Below are 24,780 nucleotides of genomic sequence, written 5' to 3'. Positions count from 1 at the left end.
AGGTATAATTTTGCTACTACAGCTCAAAAGATATAGCGTTAGATAACTACACTGTAAAACATAAGATGACGTGTAAAGTAACAGAAATGCTACATTTGGGTAATACAGTCGTGACAACGATCTTGTTTTTTTCTTTAGAAAGTTTCCTAAGTAACAGATAGGCAATTTATTGTCACCCCCTAAAAGTTCAAGCATACATAATGATATATAAACACTCCGGAGGAAGCAGCCGAACAGCTTAGAAATTGTTTATATTGCGTAGTGTGCAGAATGAGGAATGGTTACATAGATCTCAGCTCAGTTTTTAAGTGCAAGATACAATGTATTCTGATTTTACAAGAGATTCTGTATTCCTATTGACCTATTACCAAAGCTCTAAACATAACCTAGAAACCGGATTTCAAAAAACTTTATAAGTCGATGTAAGAGCCTTTTCCCTCTAAAGGCCTTGCCGCACTCTAAAAAGAGAGCCATATATTTTAAATTAAGTGGCAGAGCACTAGAGAATCCATTCGATTTCTCCTGGCTCTTGGGTCGCAGGTTGGGAACCAGGGGGCACGCGACTCTAATATTGAAATTTGTTTGAGCCCACACCAGTCAAACAATTATCACCAATCCATCGGATACTCCATTTACACTCGCCACCATTATTGACTGGAAGGTAAGATTGCAATCATTACTCAATGGTTAAAGGAGTTGTCCATGACTTTATCATCGATGCCCTATCCTTAGGATAGGTCATTAACCAATTCACGACCTTTGACGTGTCCCTGCCTTTGATGCGGCGCCGATGCTGGGCTTTCATCTTTTCCCGCAATTGATGGCTAATTTAATCAGCCATTAAGTGCCTCTAAGAGCTGTGGGTGGATCCAAGATCCATCCGCAGCTGTTAACCAGTTAAATGCTGCTCTCAATCACTGACAGCATAATTTAACATGCACTGACCAGAAGCGTGTCACAAGTCCTGCCCATCGGCGGTAATGTCACGTGATCGCGTGGCACCGACGGGTTATCATGACAGGCGGGGGTATGCAGAAGACCACTATGCCTGTCATGGTGAATTTCCTATGAACGCAGGGTCAAGGCCGGCATTCATAGAAGGGAGATGGTGATTTTTGCTACACATAGCACTGAAGCCCTACTACGTATAGCACAGGAGATTGGCTTCAAGTCTCCTAAAGGGGACTATTGAAGTCAGTAAAAAAAAAATTTAAAAAGTTAAAAAATATTTTTAAAAAACCCACAAAAGTTCACATCCCTCTACTTTCCCCATTGAAAATAAATCTATTTAAAAAAAATACATGTAAATTAATCCAATCGGCAAACAGCATAATGAGACACAAAGAAAAGCCAGAATAATGTTTTTTTGACCGCTGCAACATTGCAATAAAATGCAATAACGGGCAATTAAAACATTGTATCTACTCCAAAATGGTATCAATAAAAATGTCAGCTCAGGGAGCAACAAATAAGCCATCACCCAGCCCCAGATCATGAAAAGTGTAGACAGTACGGGTCTCGGCAAATGGTGACATAAGAATTTTTTTTTTTTTCTTACAAATTTCAGATTTCTTTTTCACCAAGTAAATAAAAAAGAACCTATAAACGTTTGGTATCTGTGAACTCTTACTGACCTGGGAAATCATATTGCCAGGTCAGTTTTAGCATTTAGGGTATGTGCACATGCAGCGTCCCAGAGTCCTGGTTGCTGCAGTGATGTCGCTCTTCCACCAGGGGGAGTGATATTACGTCTGATGATATTAAAGGAGTTCACCTTGCCAGGTATCACAAGTCACACACAACACTTCACACTCCAGCCCACCAGGGGGAGCTACGCTTCTATCTATTAGGGCACTCCTCACATACGGGTAAAACTGGTGGGTTGGATAGAAAGTGAGTCAGACGCTGCCTGGGTTTTGACCCAGAGGGTTCCTGTCAGGCAGACAGGGGGAGAAAGAGGAACATCTGAGCTGCAGACAGAGGATTCCTGTCAGGGGTGGGTTCCTGACAGAGGTCTAGCACGAGATAGAAAGCTACGGAGCTGCACCTGCCCCACGTGCGGCAGCATCCTAATAAAGGACACGAAGAGAAGTATATTGTGGAGAGTGAGAAACGAAGTCACAGCACAAGGAGATAATACCGGGAGGAGTTCTGCCCCGAGATCGGCAACATCCTTCTGAGGCGTGTAGCCGGTGGCCGGAACACCGAGGGAGTAATTGACTCTACGCATTACTTCAGAGACCGGCAGGACAGTCAATTCCAAGTTGGCTGCCCGACCTTAATACCTAAGAAGACATGGTGGCAAATTGTGGGGGTCGGGGCGTCTCTAGGGTCCCTACAAACAAGCCCCAGGCTACGCCAGTCATACGGGTTGTCCTATCCATACCATCTGGGGGACAGAGAGAGAGAGAACATCAGAAACATCCACAAAAGTTGTGAGGACTATCCCGTGGTGCTCAGCAGGGAGATACTACAACACACCGGCGCTAGTAGGAAGGCTACTGATTTCCACCTGGTTAAGAGAACTCTGGATTGGCCTTCGGACCGGCCGGACTTAGCCTGCCCTGTGAACGGTACTCTGGACTGTGGACTCTGAAGTCTTCAGTAAAAGGTAAAGAGACTGCAACCTTTGTGTCCTCGTTATTCATTGCGCCTTACATCGTCCACCATCACCACCTACACATCTGGGAAGCCCTGGGGACATACTTCACCTGTGGGAAGGTATACCATCTAGCTGCCATTCCATCACCCCAGCGGACCCCTAAGCAGCGTCGGTCACCCTGACTGAGTACCACAGGTGGCGTCACAAACACCGTACAGACTTCACCTTTAATTGGGCGCCCCTCAGAAGGGCCACGGACCGGGTCGGGCCACCGTGACATTCCCCCGAACCGAAGGACCTGGTACCTAGTACCCCATTGCCCTTAACGTGGGGGCACTCCACACACGTTGCGGATTCTCTGCGGATCCGCAGCGTTTTTTGAGGTGCAGAAATGCTGCAGATCCACAATTGATTTACAGTACAATGTAAATCAATGAGAAAAAAAAAATGCTGTGCACACGTTGCGGAAAATCCGCTGCGGAAACGCTGCGGTTTACAAGAAGTAGCATGTCACTTCTTTTTTGTGAATCTGCAGCGTTTTTGTACCCACTCCATTATAGAAAACCGCAGGGGTAAAAACTGCAGCAAAAACGCACAAAAAACGCTGCGGAACCACACAAAAAACCGCAGGTGCGTTTTCAGCCAGGAGAGACAGAATCCGCACCAGAAATTCCTAAGCCTAATCCGCAACGTGTGCACATAGCCTTACTAAACATGCTACATAAGAAAAAAAAAATTGTGGAATTGCTCTGTTTTGCAATTTCACTGCACTTGGATTTTTTTTCCCCATTTTCCAGTATACTGTATGGTAAAATCAATGGTATCATTCAAACGTAAAACTCGTCCCACAAAAAACAAGCCCTCACATGGCCATATTGATGGAAAAATAAAAAAGTTATGGCTCTGAGAAGAAGGGGAGCATAAAAAGGAGAACTCAAAAATGGAAAACCCCAAGATGGTGAAAGGGTTAAATGACATAGAGAATTACTCGATGTAAGAGCTAATGTTACAATCGTATCGCATACAGATGTCAGGTGAGAAAAATCGCGTTGTACTTGCATGACACTTTTCAGTAACAACATTGGGCCGATTTTATTAACGCTGATGGGTATGAGCCTTAACTTTCACTATAAACAGTGGTCGTAACCATGGATACCTAAGGTCTTGCAATGCCTGCACATGAGGAATGAGACACAGCGAATCAGAAGAACTATACTATTTTTCTTAATGGAGGTATTTGCTAATATTACACCTACTACATATTAGGTAAGGATCTTGGAGATGGAAATACCCATTTAAAGGGAACCCATCATGTAAAAAAAACCTTCTTAATCTGGAGATATGGGGCTAATCTGCCGGTTAATAGCCTTCTGACTCTGTACGGCCACCGTATTGAGAGCCCCATTGCTGTGAGGAAATTAACTTTATTCCCTCCAGCTTTCATTCATAGGGGTGGTGCAGCGGGTGCAGTTACAGTCACTGCTCAGTGCATAGTGAGTACACAGCTGTAACCGCGCCGACAATGACTGACAGCCGACTCAGCATTAGAAGGTGAGCAGTGACTGAAGCCTCACTGATGCCACCGCTATGACTGAAAGCCGGAAACTGCCAGGACACATAAAGTTAATTACCTCCCGGCAGTGGGGCTCTCAGTGCGCCAGGCAGCTTCAGAACACTATTAAAATGCAAATTAACCCCATACCTGCAGATTAATAGCCTTTCTTTTACATGACAGGTTCCCTTTAATAAATCTGACTACATTGTGTAAAGTATAATTCTCAGCCAAATATTAATTATAAATCATCCACATGGGTTAAGGCTGACAAACATTAGACTAAAGTCGGCCAAACCCACTGATATTGACGAGTTTGGCCGACAGTCTATTGTGTACGTTGGCGCCCGTCGACTGATTGTTGGGAGATGCGTTGTTTGGCTAAATACCGGTCAGTTAGCGCATGCCGACAATTAGTGAAGGGAACAGAATGATTGGTACAATTGCTCGGTCCTTGTACAGTGTGAAACTATCGGCAGCACATCACTGGTCACATGGGGAATTGTCCTGTCGATAATTATTCTTATGCCTAGGGGCGGACATACCGCATGTGCAATCGGTGCAACTGCACAGGGGCCCAGTGGTCGAGGGTGCAGGGCAGCTAACAATGAGGGCAATTTGGCCTGTTTATCTGGCCCCAAGGCTCCAGGAGGGGTCCTGGCCAGATTTCCCTCATGTGCGGTGGGCAGGGAGCGATCCCTGCAGCTCCGCTGCCTACAGGAGAAAATGGCAGCAGAACGAAGCTGCAGGGATTCATCCTGCTTCCTGCCTGTGCTCCCTGTCTGACATAGCAGCGCGGCTGGATGATGTCAGCATTCAGCGTGCGGCTGTGTCAGAGAGAAAGCTGCCAGCGACGAAGATGCTGCGGTGAACATGCAGAGAGATCAGTGGTGTGTGTGTGTGGCTGCGGGAGAGCATGCAAAGAGGTGAGTGGTGCTCTGTGTGTGTAGATGGTGGAGATGTGTGTGTAGGTGGTGCAGAGGCCAATGATGGGGGTGGTGGGGGAGAAAGCAATGATGGAGGTGGTGGAAAGGGCAATGATGGGGGTGGTAGGGGAGAAGGCAATGATGGAGGTAATGGAGAGGGCAATGATGGGGGTGGTGGGGGAGAAGGCATTGATGGAGGTGGTGGAAAGGGCAATGATGGGGTGGTAGGGGAGAAAGCAATGATAGAGGTGGTGGAAAGGGCAATGATGGGGTGGTGGGGAGAAGGCAATGATGGAGGTGGTGGAAAGGGCAATAATGGAGGTGGTGGGGGAGAAGGCAATGATGAAGATGATGTGCATGAGACTTCAGGGATCTCATTCACTTTGCTTGTACTGTAAAACCTTGCATATTTTCCATGTGCACATAGCCTTACAGGTAATTGGGGAGAGTCACAGACTGAATAGTTTATATTTATTGGGAGGAAGATTATAGTTAATGGGGGGGCACAGTGCTGCTTATCACTTTATATTTTTAATAGTGCGTTGCGAATAGTAAATTGCTCAAAAAAATAAAGGGAACACTAAAATTCCACATCCTAGATATCACTGAATGAAATATTCCAGTTGTAAATCTTTATTCATTACATAGTGGAATGTGTTGAGAATAAAACCTAAAAATTATCAATGTAAATCACAACTAATATCCCATGGAGGTCTGGAGTTGGAATGATACTCAAAATCAAAGGGGAAAATGAAGTTACAGGCTGATCCAACTTCAGTGGAAATGCCTCAAGACAAGGAAATGATGCTCAGTAGTGTGTGCGGCCTCCGCGTGCCTGTATGACCTCCCTACAATGCCTGGGCATGATCCTGATGAGGCGGCAGATGGTCTCCTGTGGGATCTCCTCTGTTGTGGATTCTGTTTGCGGGCTCCCTCTGGTGGTTATTGCTGGTACTGGGTGACTTTGGTGGGTTGCGGCCTTTGGTTTCCATCTGTCCATCAGAGGCTGGGTGTTTCCTATTTTACCTGGCCTTTCTGTCATTTCCCTTGCCGGCTATCAATGTGTTCAGATGTGCTCTGTTTGGTTCCTGCCTACCTGCTCCCAGATCTTTCAGGATAAGCTAAGTGCTGATTTTCAGTTGTTTGGTTTTTTGTCCAGCTTGCTTAGAATGTCTCTTTGTTAGCTGGTTGCTCTAGTGGACTGAGGTTCTCCCCATGTGCCATGAGTTGGCACATGGGTTCTTGTAATCTCAGGATGGTTTTTTTGATTAGGGTTTTTTTGCTGACCGCTCAGTCCCCTTTTGTGTCATTCTGCTTTCTAGTTTTCAGCGGGCCTCTATTTGCTAAAGCTATATACATCATCTCTATGTGTGTGCCTTCCTCTCATTTCACCGTCAATACATGTGGGGGGCAACTAAATCTTTGGGGTTAATTCCTCTGGAGGCAAGTGAGGTCTTTGTTTCCTCTGCAGTACTAGTTAGCTCTTAGGCTGGTGCGTGGTGTCTAGAACCAACGTAGGCACGCTCCCTGGCTATCTCTAGTTGCGTTTGTCAGGCGTAGGGCAGCGGTCAGCCCAGGTTCCATCACCCTAGAGCTCGTCCGATATTTATTATACTTTGCTAATCCTGTGCTATCCCTAGCCATTGGGGATTCATGACAGTATAGCCGGCCCACAAAGTGTTAATTGTTTGGGCTGAAGCAGGAGAAATAGAAGTGTTCAAGGGAAATTTTTTTTTTTTTTTTTCCTTCAGAGTTTTGCTGCCTAGCCCTTAATTGCTGTCTAGCTGCTTCTTACCTCCTCTTAACCCTTGAATGGCTCTGATCTTAGCTGTTTATCATGGATGTCCAGAGTTTGGCTTCCAGCCTGAGTAATCTCGCGGCAAAGGTTCAAAACATACAGGATTTCGTTGTTCACACTCCCATGTCTGAACCTAGAATTCCTATTCCAGAGTGTTTTTCTGGAGATAGATCTACCTTCCTGAATTTCAGGAACAATTGTAAATTGTTTCTCTCTTTGAAATCTCGCTCCTCTGGAGACCCTGCTCAACAGGTCAAGATTGTTATATCGTTCCTACAGGGCGACCCTCAGAATTGGGCATTTGCATTGGCACCAGGGGATCCTGCATTGCTCAGTGTGGATGCGTTTTTTCTGGCATTGGGATTGCTCTATGAGGAACCTAACCTAGAGATTCAGGCTGAAAAGGCTTTATTAGCCCTCTCTCAGGGGCATGATGAAGCGAAAATATATTGTCAGAAATTTCGGAAATGGTCGGTGCTTACTCAGTGGAATGAGTGCGCCCTGGCTGCAAACTTCAGAAATGGTCTTTCTGAGGCCATTAAGGATATTATGGTGGGGTTCCCTGCGCCTACAGGTCTGAATGAGTCTATGGCTATGGCCATTCAGATTGATCGGCGTTTAAGGGAGCGCAAACCCGTGCACCAGTTGGCGGTGTCTTCTGAACAGGCACCTGAGACTATGCAATGTGATAGAATTCAGTCCAGAAGTGAACGGCAAAATTATAGGCGGAAAAATGGTTTGTGTTTTTATTGTGGTGATTCAGCTCATGTTATATCAGCATGCTCTAAACGCACAAAAAGGGTTGATAAATCTTTTGCCATTGATACTCTGCAGTCTAAGTTCATTTTGTCTGTGACTCTGATTTTTTCACTGTCTTCCATTTCCGTCGATGCCTATGTGGATTCAGGCGCTGCCCTGAGTCTTATGGATTGGTCATTTGCTAAACGCTGCGGTTTTAGTCTAGAGCCTCTGGAAGTTCCTATCCCTCTGAAAGGAATTGATTCTACACCATTGGCTATGAATAAACCGCAGTATTGGACACAAGTGACCATGCGCATGACTCCCGTTCATCAGGAGGTGATTCGCTTCCTTGTACTGTATAATTTACATGATGTACTAGTGCTTGGTCTGCCATGGTTACAAACTCATAATCCTGTCCTGGACTGGAAAACAATGTCTGTGCTAAGCTGGGGATGTCAGGGGGTTCATGATGATGCACCTCCGATTTCTATCGCTTCATCTACTCCTTCGGAGATCCCTGCGTTTTTGTCGGATTATAGGGATGTTTTTGAGGAGCCTAAGCTCAATTCGCTCCCTCCCCATAGAGAGTGTGACTGTGCTATAGAATTGATTCCTGGCAGTAAGTTCCCTAAGGGTCGTTTATTTAATCTGTCACTGCCAGAGCATACTGCTATGCGGAATTATATTAAGGAGTCCTTGGAAAAGGGACATATTCGTCCATCTTCGTCCCCTCTGGGAGCAGGTTTTTTTTTCGTGGCAAAAAAAGATGGTTCCCTGAGGCCTTGTATAGATTATCGCCTTCTGAATAAGATTACAGTCAAATACCAGTATCCATTGCCGTTATTTACTGATTTGTTTGCTCGCATTAAGGGGGCTAGGTGGTTCACTAAAATAGATCTTCGTGGTGCGTATAATCTGGTGCGGATAAAACAGGGTGATGAGTGGAAAACCGCATTTAATACGCCTGAGGGCCATTTTGAGTATTTGGTAATGCCTTTTGGACTCTCCAATGCTCCGTCAGTCTTTCAGTCCTTTATGCACAATATTTCCCGTGAATATCTGGATAAGTTTATGATTGTGTATTTGGATGATATTTTGGTGTTTTCTGATGACTGGGAGTCTCATGTTCTACAGGTCAGGAAGGTGTTTCAGGTTTTGCGGGCCAATTCTCTGTTTGTGAAGGGCTCAAAGTGTCTCTTCGGAGTCCAGAAGATTTCTTTTTTGGGGTACATTTTTTCTCCTTCTACTATTGAGATGGATCCCGTTAAGGTTCAGGCTATTTGTGACTGGACACAACCTACATCTGTTAAGAGCCTTCAGAAGTTCTTGGGGTTTGCTAATTTTTATCGTCGGTTCATTGCTAATTTTTCCAGTATTGTTAAACCTTTGACTGATTTGACTAAAAAGGGTGCTGATGTTGCTGATTGGTCTCCTACGGCCGTGGAGGCCTTTCGGGAACTTAAGCGCCGGTTTTCTTCTGCTCCTGTGTTGTGTCAACCAGATGTTTCACTTCCTTTCCAGGTGGAGGTTGATGCTTCCGAGATTGGAGCGGGGGCGGTTTTGTCACAGAGAAGTTCTAATGGCTCGGTGATGAAGCCATGTGCTTTCTTCTCTAGAAAATTCTCGCCCGCCGAGCGCAATTATGATGTGGGTAATCGGGAGCTTTTGGCCATGAAGTGGGCATTTGAGGAGTGGCGTCATTGGCTTGAGGGTGCTAAACATCGCATGGTGGTCTTGACTGATCACAAGAATCTCATTTACCTTGAGTCTGCCAGGCGTTTGAATCCTAGACAGGCTCGTTGGTCGTTATTTTTTTCTCGTTTCAATTTCGTGGTTTCATACCTGCCAGGTTCAAAGAATGTGAAGGCAGATGCTCTTTCCAGGGGTTTTGTGCCTGACTCTCCTGGAGACACTGGGCCTGCTGGTATCCTTAGGGATGGGGTAATATTGTCCGCCGTATCCCCAGACTTGCGACGCGCATTGCAGGAGTTTCAGGTGGATAAACCGGATCGATGTCCACCAGAAAGACTGTTTGTTCCGGATGATTGGACCAGTAGAGTCATCTCCGAGGTCCATTCTTCTGTGTTGGCTGGTCATCCTGGAATATTTGGTACAAGAGACTTGGTGGCCAGGTCTTTTTGGTGGCCTTCCTTGTCTAGGGATGTGCGTACCTTTGTGCAGTCTTGTGAAGTGTGTGCTCGAGCTAAGCCTTGCTGTTCACGGGCTAGTGGGTTGTTGTTATCCTTGCCCATCCCGAAGAGGCCTTGGACGCACATTTCCATGGATTTTATTTCTGATCTCCCGGTTTCACAGAAAATGTCCGTTATCTGGGTTGTGTGTGACCGCTTTTCTAAGATGGTTCATTTGGTGCCCTTGCCTAAGTTGCCCTCCTCCTCTGAGTTGGTTCCTTTGTTTTTTCAGAACGTGGTTCGTTTGCATGGGATTCCGGAGAATATCGTTTCTGACAGGGGATCCCAGTTTGTGTCTAGATTTTGGCGGACGTTTTGTGCCAAGATGGGCATTGATTTGTCTTTCTCGTCTGCATTCCATCCTCAGACGAATGGCCAGACGGAGCGAACTAATCAGACCTTGGAAACTTATTTGAGGTGTTTTGTTTCTGCTGATCAGGATGACTGGGTTGCTTTTTTGCCACTGGCCGAATTTGCTCTTAATAATCGGGCTAGTTCGGCCACGTTGGTCTCTCCTTTTTTTTGTAATTCGGGGTTTCATCCTCGTTTTTCCTCTGGTCAGGTGGAGTCTTCGGATTGTCCTGGAGTGGATGTGGTGGTGGACAGGCTACATCACATTTGGAATCAGGTGGTGGACAATTTGAAGTTATCTCAGGAGAAGACTCAGCAGTTTGCTAATCGCCGTCGCCGCGTGGGCCCCCGACTTTTTGTTGGGGACTTGGTGTGGTTGTCTTCTCGTTTTGTCCCTATGAAGGTCTCTTCTCCTAAGTTCAAGCCTCGGTTCATCGGTCCTTATAGGATCTCGGAGATTCTTAACCCTGTATCTTTCCGTTTGGATCTCCCAGCATCGTTCGCTATTCATAATGTGTTCCATCGGTCGTTGTTGCGGAGGTATGAGGTGCCTGTTGTTCCTTCGGTCGAGCCTCCTGCTCCGGTGCTGGTGGAGGGAGAATTGGAGTATGTTGTTGAAAAGATCTTGGATTCTCGTGTTTCCAGACGCAAACTCCAGTATTTGGTTAAGTGGAAGGGTTATGGTCAGGAGGACAATTCCTGGGTGGTCGCCTCCGATGTTCATGCGACTGATTTGGTTCGCGCCTTCCATAGAGCTCACCCTGATCGCCCTGGGGGTTCTCGTGAGGGTTCGGTGACCCCTCCTCAAGGGGGGGGTACTGTTGTGGATTCTGTTTGCGGGCTCCCTCTGGTGGTTATTGCTGGTACTGGGTGACTTTGGTGGGTTGCGGCCTTTGGTTTCCATCTGTCCATCAGAGGCTGGGTGTTTCCTATTTTACCTGGCCTTTCTGTCATTTCCCTTGCCGGCTATCAATGTGTTCAGATGTGCTCTGTTTGGTTCCTGCCTACCTGCTCCCAGATCTTTCAGGATAAGCTAAGTGCTGATTTTCAGTTGTTTGGTTTTTTGTCCAGCTTGCTTAGAATGTCTCTTTGTTAGCTGGTTGCTCTAGTGGACTGAGGTTCTCCCCATGTGCCATGAGTTGGCACATGGGTTCTTGTAATCTCAGGATGGTTTTTTTGATTAGGGTTTTTTTGCTGACCGCTCAGTCCCCTTTTGTGTCATTCTGCTTTCTAGTTTTCAGCGGGCCTCTATTTGCTAAAGCTATATACATCATCTCTATGTGTGTGCCTTCCTCTTATTTCACCGTCAATACATGTGGGGGGCAACTAAATCTTTGGGGTTAATTCCTCTGGAGGCAAGTGAGGTCTTTGTTTCCTCTGCAGTACTAGTTAGCTCTTAGGCTGGTGCGTGGCGTCTAGAACCAACGTAGGCACGCTCCCTGGCTATCTCTAGTTGCGTTTGTCAGGCGTAGGGCAGCGGTCAGCCCAGGTTCCATCACCCTAGAGCTCGTCCGATATTTATTATACTTTGCTAATCCTGTGCTATCCCTAGCCATTGGGGATTCATGACACTCCTCCCAGACCTGGACTAAAGCATCCAACAACTCCTGGACAGTCTGTAGTGCAACGAGACATTGGTGGTTGGAGCGAGACATGATGTCCCAGATGTGTTCAATCGGACTCAGGTCTGGGGAACGGGCGGGCCAGTCCATAGCTTCAATGCCTTCATCTTGCAGGAACTGCTGACACACTCCAGCCACATGAGGTCTGGCATTGTCCTGAATTACGAGGAATCCAGGGCCAACCGCACCAGCAAATGGTCTCACAAGGGGTCTGAGGATCTCCTCTCAGTACCTAATGGCAGTCAGACTACCTCTGGCAAGCACATGTAGGGCTGTGCGGCCCTCCAAAAAAATGCCACCCCACACCATTACTGACCCACTGCTAAACCGGTCATGCTGAAGGATGTTGCAGGCAGCAGATCACTCTTCATGGCATCTCCAGACTCTGTCACGTGTCACATGTGCTCAGTGTGAACCTGCTTTCATCTGTCAAGTAGTGAATTTGCCAATCCTGGTGTTCTGTGGCAAATGCCAAGCGTCCTGCATGGTTTTGAGCTGTGAACACAACCCCCATCTGTGGACGTCGGGCACTCAGACCATCCTCATGGATTCGGTTTCTAACCATTTGTGCAGACACATGCACATTTGTGGCCTGCTGGAGGTCATTTTGCAGGGCTCTGGCAGTGCTCCTCCTCTTCCTCCTTGCACAAAGGCTGAGGTACCAGTCCTGCTGCTGGGTTGTTCCTACGGCCCCCTCCACGTCTCCTGGTGTATTAGCCTGTCTCCTGGACACTACGCTGACAACACAGCAAACCTTCTTGCCACAGCTCGCATTGATGTGCCATCCTGGATGAGCTGCACTATCTGAGCCACTTGTGTGGGTTGTAGAGTCCGTCTCATGTTACCACGAGTGTGATAGCACAACCAACATTCAAAAGTGACCAAAACATCAGCCAGAAAGCATTGGTACTGAGATGTGGTCTGTGGTCCCCACCTGGAGAACCACTCCTTTATTGTGTCTTGATAATTGCCAAGAATTTCGATCTGTTGTCTATTCCGTTTGACAACAGCATGTCAAATTGATCGACAAACAGTGCTGCTTCCTAAGTGGACAGTTTGATTTCACAGAAGATTGATCTATTTGGAGTTATATTATGTTGTTTAAGTGTTCCCTTTATTTTTTGAGCAGTGTTTATTAAAGGGAACCTGTCACCCCCAAAATCAAAGATGAGCTAAGCCCACCGGCATCAGGGGTTTATCTACAGCATTCTGTAATGCTGTAGATAAGCCCCTGATGTATCCTGAAAGATGAGAAAAAGAGGTTAGATTATACTCACCCAGGGACGTTCCCGCTATGGTCCGGTCCGATGGGCATCGCGGTCCGGTCCGGGGCCTCCCATTTTCATAGGATGACGTCCTCTTCTTGTCTTCACGCTGCGGCTTCGGCGCAGGCGTACTTTGCCCTGTTGAGGGCAAAGTACTGCAGTGTGCAGGCGCTGGGCCTCTCTGACCTATCCCGCAGCCGCAGTGTGAATACAAGAAGAGGACTTCATCGTAAGAAGATGGAAGGCCCCGGACCGCGACGCCCATCGGACTGGACAGTAGCGGGACCGCACCTGGGTGAGTATAATGTAACCTCTTTTTCTCATCTTTCAGGATACATCGGGGGCTTAGCTACAGCATTACAGAATTTGGGGGTGACAGGTTCCCTTTAATGGTGGGTACATATCTGTATTCAGGGGGGAGACACGTGTGTACACAATGTATGTGACCTTATTATTTTCAGGGCTGCGAAGATCATCGTATGCACACAAGTCGTGGCTGGGAGACGTCAACATGAAGGTCTGACCAGATGGAGAAGAAACAGCAGAAAACGGGTGTAATCAGAAGTGACATCCGCGGTAAGTGCCTGGATGTGTATATGTACAGTATATATCTGTAGCTTTGTTGCCATGAAAAGAGGGGGGACTAGACATTTCTTGCACAAGGGCCCCAGGCTGTCAGTGACCTGTCAGTTATTATTATTTATTTATATAGCACCATTGATTCCATGGTGCTGTACATGAGAAGGGGTTACATCAAAATACAAATATCACTTACAGTAAACAAAACTAACAATTACAGACTGATACAGAGGGGCGAGGACCCTGCCCTTGCGGGCTCACATTCTACAGGATGGTGGGGAATGAGAAGAGGTGGGTTTTCAGGTTCCGTCTGGTCTGTTTATGCCAATCTAACTGGTGCCGTAAACTCGGTCAAAGCCGCTAAGCTCTGTGATTGGCTGCAGCGCTGCAGACAATAATAGACACTGTGAAAAGCGGAAGAGACTCAGAGCTGAACCAGGGAAGGGTGTGTGAGGCTGGGGTCAGACTAGCGTATGGCATCCGATGACCCTCCGCTCCTGCTCTGCTGCGAGCGGGAGCCGAGTGACATACGTCTGTGCTCCGAGACTCTCGCACAGGGAGGATCGGAGCACAGCTGCTGAGGAGGCGGAGAAACTAATGTTTCCATCTCCTCCATTGCCGTGGTCAGCGGATATCGCACAGAGAGGATGTTATCAATGTGCATTGTCTCACTCGCACCCATAGGCTTATATGGGTGCGAGTGAGCTGAGCCTCGGCCGAGTGTCGGTGACAATCAATTCCACTTGCACGTTGAAAACGGCCGAGAAAAAAAACGCTGATGTGAGCGGCCACATGGATGAATACTGGTCCGAGTGCTATGTGATGTTTTATCGCATAGCACTCGTCCGTAGTCATTGCTAGTGTGACCATGGCGTAAAGCACAGTTTGTGTTTTTGAATATAGCTTGGGGTCAGGAGTTTTCCAAAACAAGAATCCCTCCACCTCCCCCCCCCCCACCTTTAAAGGGAACCTGTCACCACGTTTTTGGAAGATGGGATAAAAATAGCGTTAAATAGGGGCAGAGGTGGGCGTTACATTAGTGTGTGTGTTATGCGTTTATTACCCACCTAAGTTGCCGAAATAACTTTGCAAAGTCTCCGTTTTCGCCTGTCAATCAGGCTGGTCAGGTCGCATGGGCGTTGTCTTCCCCCAGATTTGGCGTAGTTTTCCGTTGGTGGCGTAGTGGTGTGCGCATGCCCAAAGTCCGGAATCCTCTTCCAGGGGATTTAAAATAGCGCGGTGTTCGTTATTGCATTGGTGATCGGTGGGCGCGGCCATCTTCCTTTGGCCGCGCGTGCGCAGAAGCGGCGCTCTGCTGGCCGCGGCTTCAGGAAAATGGCCGCCGCGATATCCATCTGCGCACGCGCGGCATCCCGCGGCCATTTTCCTGAAGCCGCGGCCAGCAGAGCGCCGCTTCTGCGCACGCGCGGCCAAAGGAAGATGGCCGCGCCCACCGATCACCAATGCAATAACGAACACCGCGCTATTTTAAATCCCCTGGAAGAGGATTCCGGACTTTGGGCATGCGCACACCACTACGCCACCAACGGAAAACTACGCCAAATCTGGGTGAAGACACCACGCCCATGTGACCTGACCAGCCTGATTGACAGGCGAAAACGGAGACTTTGCAAAGTTATTTCGGCAACTTAGGTGGGTAATAAACGCATAACACACACACTAATGTAACGCCCACCTCTGCCCCTATTTAACGCTATTTTTATCCCATCTTCCAAAAACGTGGTGACAGGTTCCCTTTAAGTCAATGTGCACACTGAGGGGTTTTTTTTTTTAGCAGAAACTGGATGAAAACTCTCCAAAACTCCGAACTCCTCAAAAGTTTCCGTTCAGTTTCTGCTCCTAAAACTCAGCAAAAGGCCTCCGTGTTTACACAGCCTAAGAACAGTAATAAGGGAGCAGCTGATAACCAATCAGAATCCAGCTGTCATTTTTCATAAGCTCCTTTATAAATGAAGGCAGCATTCTGATTGGCAGCTATGGCCCACCTCTCCCCTACTGATGGCCGTGACCTGTGTATAAGAGCGCAGCGATGTGCATTCATTTCCCGACTTCCCATTCGCTCCCGGTGATGTGTGAGGAGAGGTATGCGGAGCCCGGAATACATGCGTTCCGTGCCAAGTTTGTAAACGATCCGTCCAGGCCATTAAACATTACACAGCGCAGGATCCCGCGGCTCAGGGCAATGTCAAAGTCAATGGACTTCAGCACAAATCATTTAAAGCGACCCTCCCAGCGACCTATCACACAGCCGGCTGCACGCAATCTGCGCCGCACTGCATCATGGGATTTGTAGTCCTAGTGTAAATTCCAACTACTGGTGTTATCAGCTCAGTGAGGGTCTCCCGGGACCCCCGAAGTGTGCAGCTGTGTATAGGGGGTGTCCCCGACCTCACCCTCCGCATTATTACGCTAATGTCACGCGTTACATAAAATAATCCCAGGAAACAGGCCAGGCCTGGACTACAAGTCCCACAATCCCCCGCAGCAATGTAAGTGAGCGCCGCGTCCGGGGCAGACGTGTGTCCGCTATTTGCATGAATGGGTGGCGGATCATGAGGGAGCAGAGCTGCGTGTAACGGCTGCGGTCACCGGGGGATGCCGCCGAGAGCAGGGAGCCGTCCATGCTAGACGCCAGCGGGAGGGAGATGCCGAGGGATGAGATGAACTCCCTGATCCAGAAGATCGCCCGCCAGGCCCGGCTGACGTTCCGCGGTGCTGGCGGCAGCGGCGGGGACGGGAAGAGCTTTGCGGAGAACGTGGCGCAGCTGAGGAAGCTGGTGAGCGAGGTCCGGGCCGAGGACCTAAAGATCCGCCCGCGGAAGAGCGCGCAGGCCCCGGTGCCCGCGCCGCACAACCCGCCCGTCACCTACATGCACATCTGCGAGACGGACGGCTTCTCCATGGGGGTGTTCCTGCTGAAGGGCGGCTCCAGCATCCCGCTGCACGACCACCCGGGGATGCACGGCATGCTCAAGGTGCTCTACGGGAAGGTGCGCATCAGCGGCTTCGACAAGACGGAGACTCCCGGGGATCCCGGCTCCGTGCTGCGGGCCGTGCTGCGCTCCACCGGCGAGTACAGCGACAGCAGCCCGCCCTGCCTGCTCAGCCCGCACCGGGACAACCTGCACCAGATCAGCGCCGTGGACGGGCCCGCCGCCTTCCTGGACATCCTGGCCCCGCCGTACGACCCTGACGACGGCCGGGACTGCCACTACTACAAGCTGCTGCCGCCGAGCCAGGCCCCGTCCTCCGCCTCCCCGGAGCAGAGTGCGGCCGGCGCCGCCGAGGCCTCCGGGGTCCACCCGCGGGAAGTGTGGCTGCTGGAAATCCCCCAACCGGACGAGTTCTGGTGCGGGGGCGAGCCCTACCCGGGGCCCAAAGTGTCTGTGTGACCGCCTACCTCCATCTCACTGCAGGGCCCCTGAGGGAGAAGGGTCCTGGTGTGGAGGCTGGGGGTCTGGCCTCTCCAGGGGACCGCCTCTGCAGAACCTCTTTACTGTCATGGTGTGGAGGCTGAGGGTCCGGCTTCTCCACTGCCACCAGGGGACCGCCTCTGCAGAACCTCTTTACTGTCATGGTGTGGAGGCTGAGGGTCTGGCCTCTCCAGGGGATCGCCTCTGCAGAACCTCTTTACTGTCATGGTGTGGAGGCTGAGGGTCTGGCCTCTCCAGGGGACCGCCTCTGCAGAACCTCTTTACTGTCATGGTGTGGAGGCTGGGGTCCGGTCTCCACTGCGCCGGGGAGCCGCCTCTGCAGAACCTCTTTACTAGTGGAGGACTCTGTGCTCACCGTTGGATAACTCGTTTACCGATGCGGCCGCCCTAGGACACTAAAAATGGCGGCTGACCCCCGTGTTCTCAGCTGCCAAAATCTAGACTTGTGCGAGATGCTACTGACTGACACCCTGGAGGCTGCCGCCCCTCCCCCACATGTCCACGCCGACCTACAGCCGCCCCGCCAAGCTGCTGTCCTGCCTCCGCTAAGGCCTCATTCACACCTCCTTCATGCTCTTATGGCTTCTCCCATCTTTCTGAGTAATGTACGATCTCGCGTAAGGAAAAAAACTAATTCTAGGCGTCTCCAAAACAACTGCACCCCGATGGCAGTGACTGGAGTCAGCGTACAGTTTTGGTGTGGTTTTTTGTTTTGTTTGTTTTTTTTCTCATTGATCCATTAATTTGTTTGCCAATTTGATCCATGAAAAACCCGTCTCCATTGTTTGTTTTTGCCCGCAGACACTTTGTCCACAAGACGTGTGATCAGCCCTAAAATTCTAATGTCTGAATGAGGCCTTGCCCCGTATCCCCGAGGTGCCGCCCTATAAACCCCTCACTATTTATTGACACTATGGTTTACACTCGCCTTCCAACCATCCCGCTGTCCCTATAGGAGGAGGACGGGGAGAGTATTTGCTGTGTTTTTTTTTTTTTTGCACAATTCAGTATGTCCAGAAAATGCAGCTGCCAGAACCTGCTGGGTGTTGTAGTCCTGCAGTGCCCAGATTATCCAGCAGTTAGGCTACCATTGTTTACTAGGCCAGGATGTGTGGCGTTGGCGCAGATTTCATTACCAGACCTCTGCCGTTCTGTATAACTATAGACGTAACACACGGCCCCCGCTATATATAGCAGCATGGCCATTTTTTTTTTTTTTTTTTCTAGCGTGCCGTATCGCACTTCCTGGACTTTTCCTGTCATGTAGGTTTTTTTTATTTTGAGGGGCGTCTGCTGTTAAGGAAAAAAAAATACACAAAATGAGCATTTCTTGATTTACTTGGTCTCAGGATGAACTCTGGGAGGAGGGGGATTCTCCACTGACTGACAGTATCCTCTAAAGATGCAACATTCCTCCGAAGTTTCCTTTTGTATTGTCCTTCATGAAGTTCAGTGTTTATGATCTGGAAGCCGAGCAATGGATGGTGTACTTGTAACCTCCGACAGGGGCTGTATGTGGGGGTCTGCCTCCATTGTCGACCACTATAGGAATCGTGGCATTGACATTACTGCCTCTGTCCTTCTTATGATTAGTATTTATAAGTCTTGGGGTAATATGCATTTAGAAAAACTTTAAAAAAAAATTATATTGAAGTTTGTTAATGGGCCTTAAAGCTGAGTAGTGATTATCTGCTTATTGATCTCGTCCCTGCTGTATTCTTCCACGTTTCACTGTAATTGACACATGTTAAATTCTTTTCTGTTACTACATTTCACAAATTATATAATATAAATGTATTTTTCTGGAAAAAAAAGCCTTTGTTTCTGTTGGTTAAAAAAAAATAAAATTCTTGTATTGCCTAGGACGGTAGACAATAAGCGAAGACCTACTAAGAGTTAAATACATGATCTAAGAGGTCAGTAAAAAAAAAAAAAAAAAAATGCCCAAACGCAGGGGTTGGGGGGCTAATTTAAGTATAATTGTCTATTCTATGCCCTGGTGCCAATCCAGGGCTAATGCTTTTAGTGATGCCTGAAGTACTGCAGCACAAGACCACTGCAGCACAAGACCGCTGCAGCCAATCATACGTCTTGCACCATGGCTCAGCTGGGTTTGGAGGACATCAGCATTGAATAGACGAGTAGAGATGGTGTAAATCAATGAGCAGGATGCAATCCGGTGGCAACATCAATAATCTGTGGCTGTTGGGATGGGTGCTCTGCAGACCCCCTCATACCTGTCAGCATCTATGGCTCTATTTTTGATTAGCCGGCGAATAAACCAGGCAGATTAATCAATAAGAGCTGTAAATGTTGAGTAAGAGGCCGTTCACAGGAGCCTGTGTAGCAACAACTACTAACCTGCCTGCTGGACTCGACTCTGCAAATCGATTTGCACCAACTCTAGTGATTCATGTCCATATTATTTATATCACAAATGTTCTAAAATACTGTGTATGAAATGGGATTGTCCAGCTTAAGGCAATCAGTAAACTCAGGGGGTCGGATGCCGCGTACTTATGCATCAGCCAACCCGCAGCGGCCAGATGTTACAGCATAGAGGATGGGATTTCAAGAAATACCATGTCCACAGACCCCCGCGGAGACTAATATATGGCCCATCTTTCCTGACCATAGCATGTCTATATCACCCATAGAATGTATTGAATGCGGTGAATCTGCACGGTTCAGTGATCACATGCAGATTCACCTGTGTTCAATAGATGGCAGTGAACATGCGCTGCGTCTAAAGTGCCACCACCTCCGGGTCATGGGCACATGCTCTTGGGCTCCTTTACACACCTGTCCCTTCTGCTTGGCCCAAAACAATAGGAGCGGAAAACAAAACTGATATATATATATATATCTATTTTATTTTTTCCCTATGGCTTGAACATAAAAACATCAGTTTTGTTTTACATACTTGCATTTTTGTGCCATGCTGGAGGGATTTGTATATGACGGGAGCCTATAGATGGCCATTCTCATCAGATAGCCAAATGCTCATTAGGCAGACCACTGACAGGCCTCTTCCCTCTCTCCTATACAAATGGGCAGGCTGTAGGTCGTGCGTTCGTTTTCATTGAGAAGAAAATCCTTAAACCGATATGTCACTGAAATTCCAGTGGTCCGATCCTCCTGTTCCCAGGCATTATTGGTCAGGCGGCCTCCGTACACATAAGGTCGGCCGGACCTTCTGAAATCCACTGGTTTGGCCAACTGTCATCCACTATGTATGGAGCTTTAAGTCAGGCGCGCATAGGGAAGGGATGGACCCGCTGCTGTAAACTGAGGGAAAACGATTCACCCCCTCCTCACTAGCATAATGTGAATAGAATACCGTGACTTTATTTGCTTGGTGTAAATCAGGTTTTGCAAACCCAATTCCCATTTTGTAATTTGCCTTGTTGCAGATTTTTAGTAAAAGTTCAATACTAAAAATTGTCCATATATAAATGGCCATAAAAGCTTGGCTTTCCTCAGGTATCATGTAAAATGTACAAGTTGTTCCATAAATGTTAGATATTTGAGCTCCCTGATCAGCATCCAGTTTGCTCTTGTGCAGCGGGCGGACCAGGGCAGTGTTTACTTTTTCTCTGGCAATTCTCTGCCCGTCATCCTGGTGCTTCTGCTTCTCATTAGGCTCCAAGAAGTTGCAAGGCCTAGTAAGTGGCCGAGGCCGCGGGAGGCTGGGCAGAGAATTGCCGGGTGGTCGCTGGCCTGATCTAAATGATATACAGGACTGGACCCTAAACCAGGGAGTTTGAGGCTTTTTTTTTATTCTTTTTATTTTTTTTTTATTATCTCTAATAAATACAAAAGAGGGGGGGGGGGAAAAGCCTGAAAGTTACACGGGTAGCCCATTTCTGACTGCATTGACAATCTCAACGCTTGTATTAATTTTGTAAGCTTGTTACCAGTGGTGGAGCCAAAGAGATGTCCAGGTTTTTCACAAAAGTCTGCTGTCACTGACTTCAGATTGGTGAGCCCCCTGTGGTTGCTGTAAGGATTCTCCAGGACCGGTGGTAAGCAGACATGTATACTCCCGGCCACATTCCAACTAGACGTGCACAGCCTTGCTCAATTCACTTGTATTGATCAAGGCTGTGCACGTTTAGTCAGAATGTGCCGGGAAGTATACTAATCATACTTGTCACCTGACCGCCCGGTCTCACCACCAGTACTAGAGAACCCTCACAAAGCGCACAGAGGATTCACATTTCGATTCACAAGTCTAGTCACATAGTGACTGCAGATGTTCATGGAAAACCTAGACTGACCATTTTTAGGAGTAAGTACAACATCTTACCCTCAAGTGTTACAAACAAGGCATTTCAGGAAAATGTCAGCACTTTCCTAAAGCACCATCTTTGTGTGTGTGAAAAGAGTGAGCATCTCCAGAGCAGAAGAAGCCTGGAGGAGGATGGTCAGGACTCTTACAGGGTACAAGAAGCACAAAAGCCTGAACACATGAGCTGCAAGTCGCTTTTACACGCAGTGCATATATTCATTCTTTTTTCCTGTTAATGCTTTTTCAGGCCAGTTACTAACATTTTTTTTTTTTTTTTTCAGGTAGGAATTCCCTGAAAACTACAATGGACCCCACTGCAAAGCTTAAAAGGACTTGGCCACTTTATTTTGACCGATGTATTTGGGATGTGACTGTCGATTTACTATTATACAGGTATGACCGTCTCTCTTCCTGCTTGTTGGTGCAGCTTAACTCGGACTGCTCAGCTCTCCGGAGCACACAATGGCTGCTGATGGAGGAGCATGTGAACAGACCTGTCAATCAACCTCCTCCAATAGAAAAGCTATTTTCTCGAGGTTTTCAGTTAGACAAGACTGATGGACAGATCTGGTCACATGCTCCTCCATCAGCAGCCATTGTATGTATGGACCAAAGAGCTGAGCAGTCTGTGAGATAAGCTGCACCAACAAGCAGGAAGAGAACCTGTCGCATCCCAAATACGTCGGTCAAAATAAAGTGGTCAAGTAATTTTAGGTTTTGCAGTGGGGTCTATTGTCACTGACTGGGCATTCCCACCTGAAAAAAAAAAAAAAAAAAAAAAAGTTTATAACCGGCCTGAAAAAGTATTAACAGGAAAAAGAATGAACATATGCACTGTGTATAAAAGCGACTTGATTCTCATGTGTTCCCACTTTTGTGCTTCATGTAACCCCTTACTGGTGTGTATATATTTGCCCTCCATCCTAGTATTTATATCCCTCATCCTGGCCCCATCCTCGTGTATATATCCTTCATCTTAGTATCTGTCCCTAATCCTGGGCCCCATCCTGGTATATATGTTTCCTGTTCTCTAATGTATAGAGAAAAATAAATAAAACATTATACTCACGAGGGGCGTACATAGAAGTCATAGGGCTCCATATAAGGCCATGTTCACACTTTGCGGTTTTTACCGCAGATCCGCGGCGATTTTGATGCTGCGGGTCCGCAGCAGTTTCCATAGCGTTTACATTAACATGTAAACCCTATGGAAACCGCTGTGCACATGCTGCGGGAAAAACCGCGCAGAAACGCAGCGGTTTAAAACCGCAGCATGTCACCACTTTGTGCAGAATCGCAGCGATTCTGCACCCATAGAAATGCATTGAACCGCTTACTTCCCGCATGGGGCTGTGCCCACGTTGCGGGAAGTAAGCGGATAATGCGCAGATGGTACCCGGGGTGGAGGAGAGGAGACTCTCCTCCAGGCCCTGGGAAGCATAAATAGTGTAAAAAAAAAAAATTAAAATAAAAAATAATGATATACTCACCTCTCAGCGCTGCCCGCGGCCGTCCGGTCTTCGGTTTGCTGTGCGAGCAGGACCTGCGGTGACGTTGCGGTCACATGACCGTGACGTCACGAAGGTCCTTCTTGGCACAGCATCTTTGGAACCTGACCGCCGCGTGCAGCGCCGAGGAGATCCGGACATCGGAGGGTGAGTATAACCAATTTTTATTATTTTTATCATTACTATTGATGCTGCATATGCAGCATCAATAGTACAGGAGTAATCCCGCAGCGGAAACCGCGGAACAAACCGCGATAAATCTGCGGGGATAACCGCAGCGGTTTTGCCCTGCAGATTTATCAATTCCGCTGCGGGATAAACCTGCAGAGCACACCGCAAAGTGTGAACATGGCCTAAGAAATATAATGCACACCTTATAGTTACCCATGTAGTAGTATGCACAGCCCATAGTCATCCATGTAGTACAGGGTGGGCCATTAATATGGATACACCTAAATGGGAATGGTTGCTGATATCAACTTCCTGTTTGTGGCACATTAGTATATGGGAGGGTGAAAACTTCAAGATGGGTGGTGATCATGGTGGCTATTTTGAAGTTGGTCATTTTGGATCCAACTTTATTTTTTCTAATGGGAAGAGGGTCATGTGACACATCAAACTTATTGAGAATTTCGCAAGGAAAAACCAAGCACACCATATTTTAACGTAACTTTATTCTTTCATGAGTTATTTACAAGTTTATGACCACTTATAAAATGTGTTCAAAGTGCTGCCCATTGTGTTGGATTGTCAATGCAACCCTATTCTCCCACTTTTGACACACTGATAGCAACACTGCAGAAGAAATGCTAGCACAGGCTTCCAGCATCCATTGTTTCAGATGCTGCACAGCTCATATCTTCACAGCATAGACAGTTGCCTTCAGATGACCCCAAAGATAAAAGTCTAAGGGGGTCAGATCGGGAGACCTTGGTGGCCATTCAACTGGCCTACGACGACCAATCCACTTTCCAGGAAACTTCATGTAGGAATGCTCGGACCTGACACCCATAATGTGGTGGTGCACCACCTTGGGTGTCAGGTCCAAGCATTCCTACATGAACAGTTTCCTGGAAAGTGGATTGGTCATCGTGGGCCAGTTGAATGGCCACCAAGGTCTCCCGATCTGACCCCCTTAGACTTTTAACTTTGGGGTCATCTGAAGGCAACTGTCTATGCTGTGAAGATATGAGCTGTGCAGCATCTGAAACAATGGATGTTGGAAGCCTGTGCTAGCATTTCTTCTGCGGTGTTGCTATCAGTGTGTCAAAAGTGGGAGAATAGGGTTGCATTGACAATCCAACACAATGAGCAGCACTTTCAACACATTTTATAAGTGGTCATAAACTTGTAAATAACTCATGAAAGAATAAAGCTACGTTAAAACCAAGCACACCATTGTTTTTCTTGTGAAATTCTCAATAAGTTTGTGTCACATGACCCTCTTCCCATTGGAAAAAAATAAAGTTGGATCCAAAATGGCTGACCTCCAAAATGGCCGCTATGGTCACCAGCCATCTTGAAAAGTTTTCCCCCTCCCATATACTAATGTGCCACAAACAGGAAGTTTATATCACCAACCATTCCCATTTTATTTAGGTGTATCCATATAAATGGCCCACCCTATATAATGCACACCCTATAGTCACCCATGTAGTATAATGCACAGCCCATAGTCACCCAGGTCTACTCAACAGATTTGGGGGAAAAAAAACAAAAACTCTGCTCCTCTGCTGTGCGGCTTCCTTTCCTAAAGTAGACAGCTCACTTCAGCGTGCATGATGTCACTTCCATGTGCCCCTGGTCATGCTGTCGTCAGCTGTTGGCCTCTGATTGGCCGGTAGCGTGTAATGCCATGCATGGATCTAATGGGCCTGTGTGCCGCAATACACTTCAGCTGG

General features: G+C 47.7%; 1 protein-coding gene across 1 annotated transcript; it reads left to right on the top strand.

The window, feature by feature from the left end:
- The first annotated feature begins 16,113 nt into the window (after nt 1–16,113).
- On the top strand, nt 16,114–19,927 carry ADO (2-aminoethanethiol dioxygenase). Its single transcript, XM_077258774.1, has one exon. The coding sequence runs from the start codon at nt 16,268–16,270 to the stop codon at nt 17,036–17,038; it is 771 nt and encodes a 256-aa protein (XP_077114889.1). The 5' UTR covers nt 16,114–16,267; the 3' UTR covers nt 17,039–19,927.
- The last annotated feature ends 4,853 nt before the right edge of the window (nt 19,928–24,780 follow it).

Source organism: Ranitomeya variabilis, chromosome 4, assembly GCF_051348905.1.
Source record: "Ranitomeya variabilis isolate aRanVar5 chromosome 4, aRanVar5.hap1, whole genome shotgun sequence".
NCBI lineage: Eukaryota > Metazoa > Chordata > Amphibia > Anura > Dendrobatidae > Ranitomeya > Ranitomeya variabilis.
This window is presented reverse-complemented; position numbering and strand designations above follow the sequence as displayed.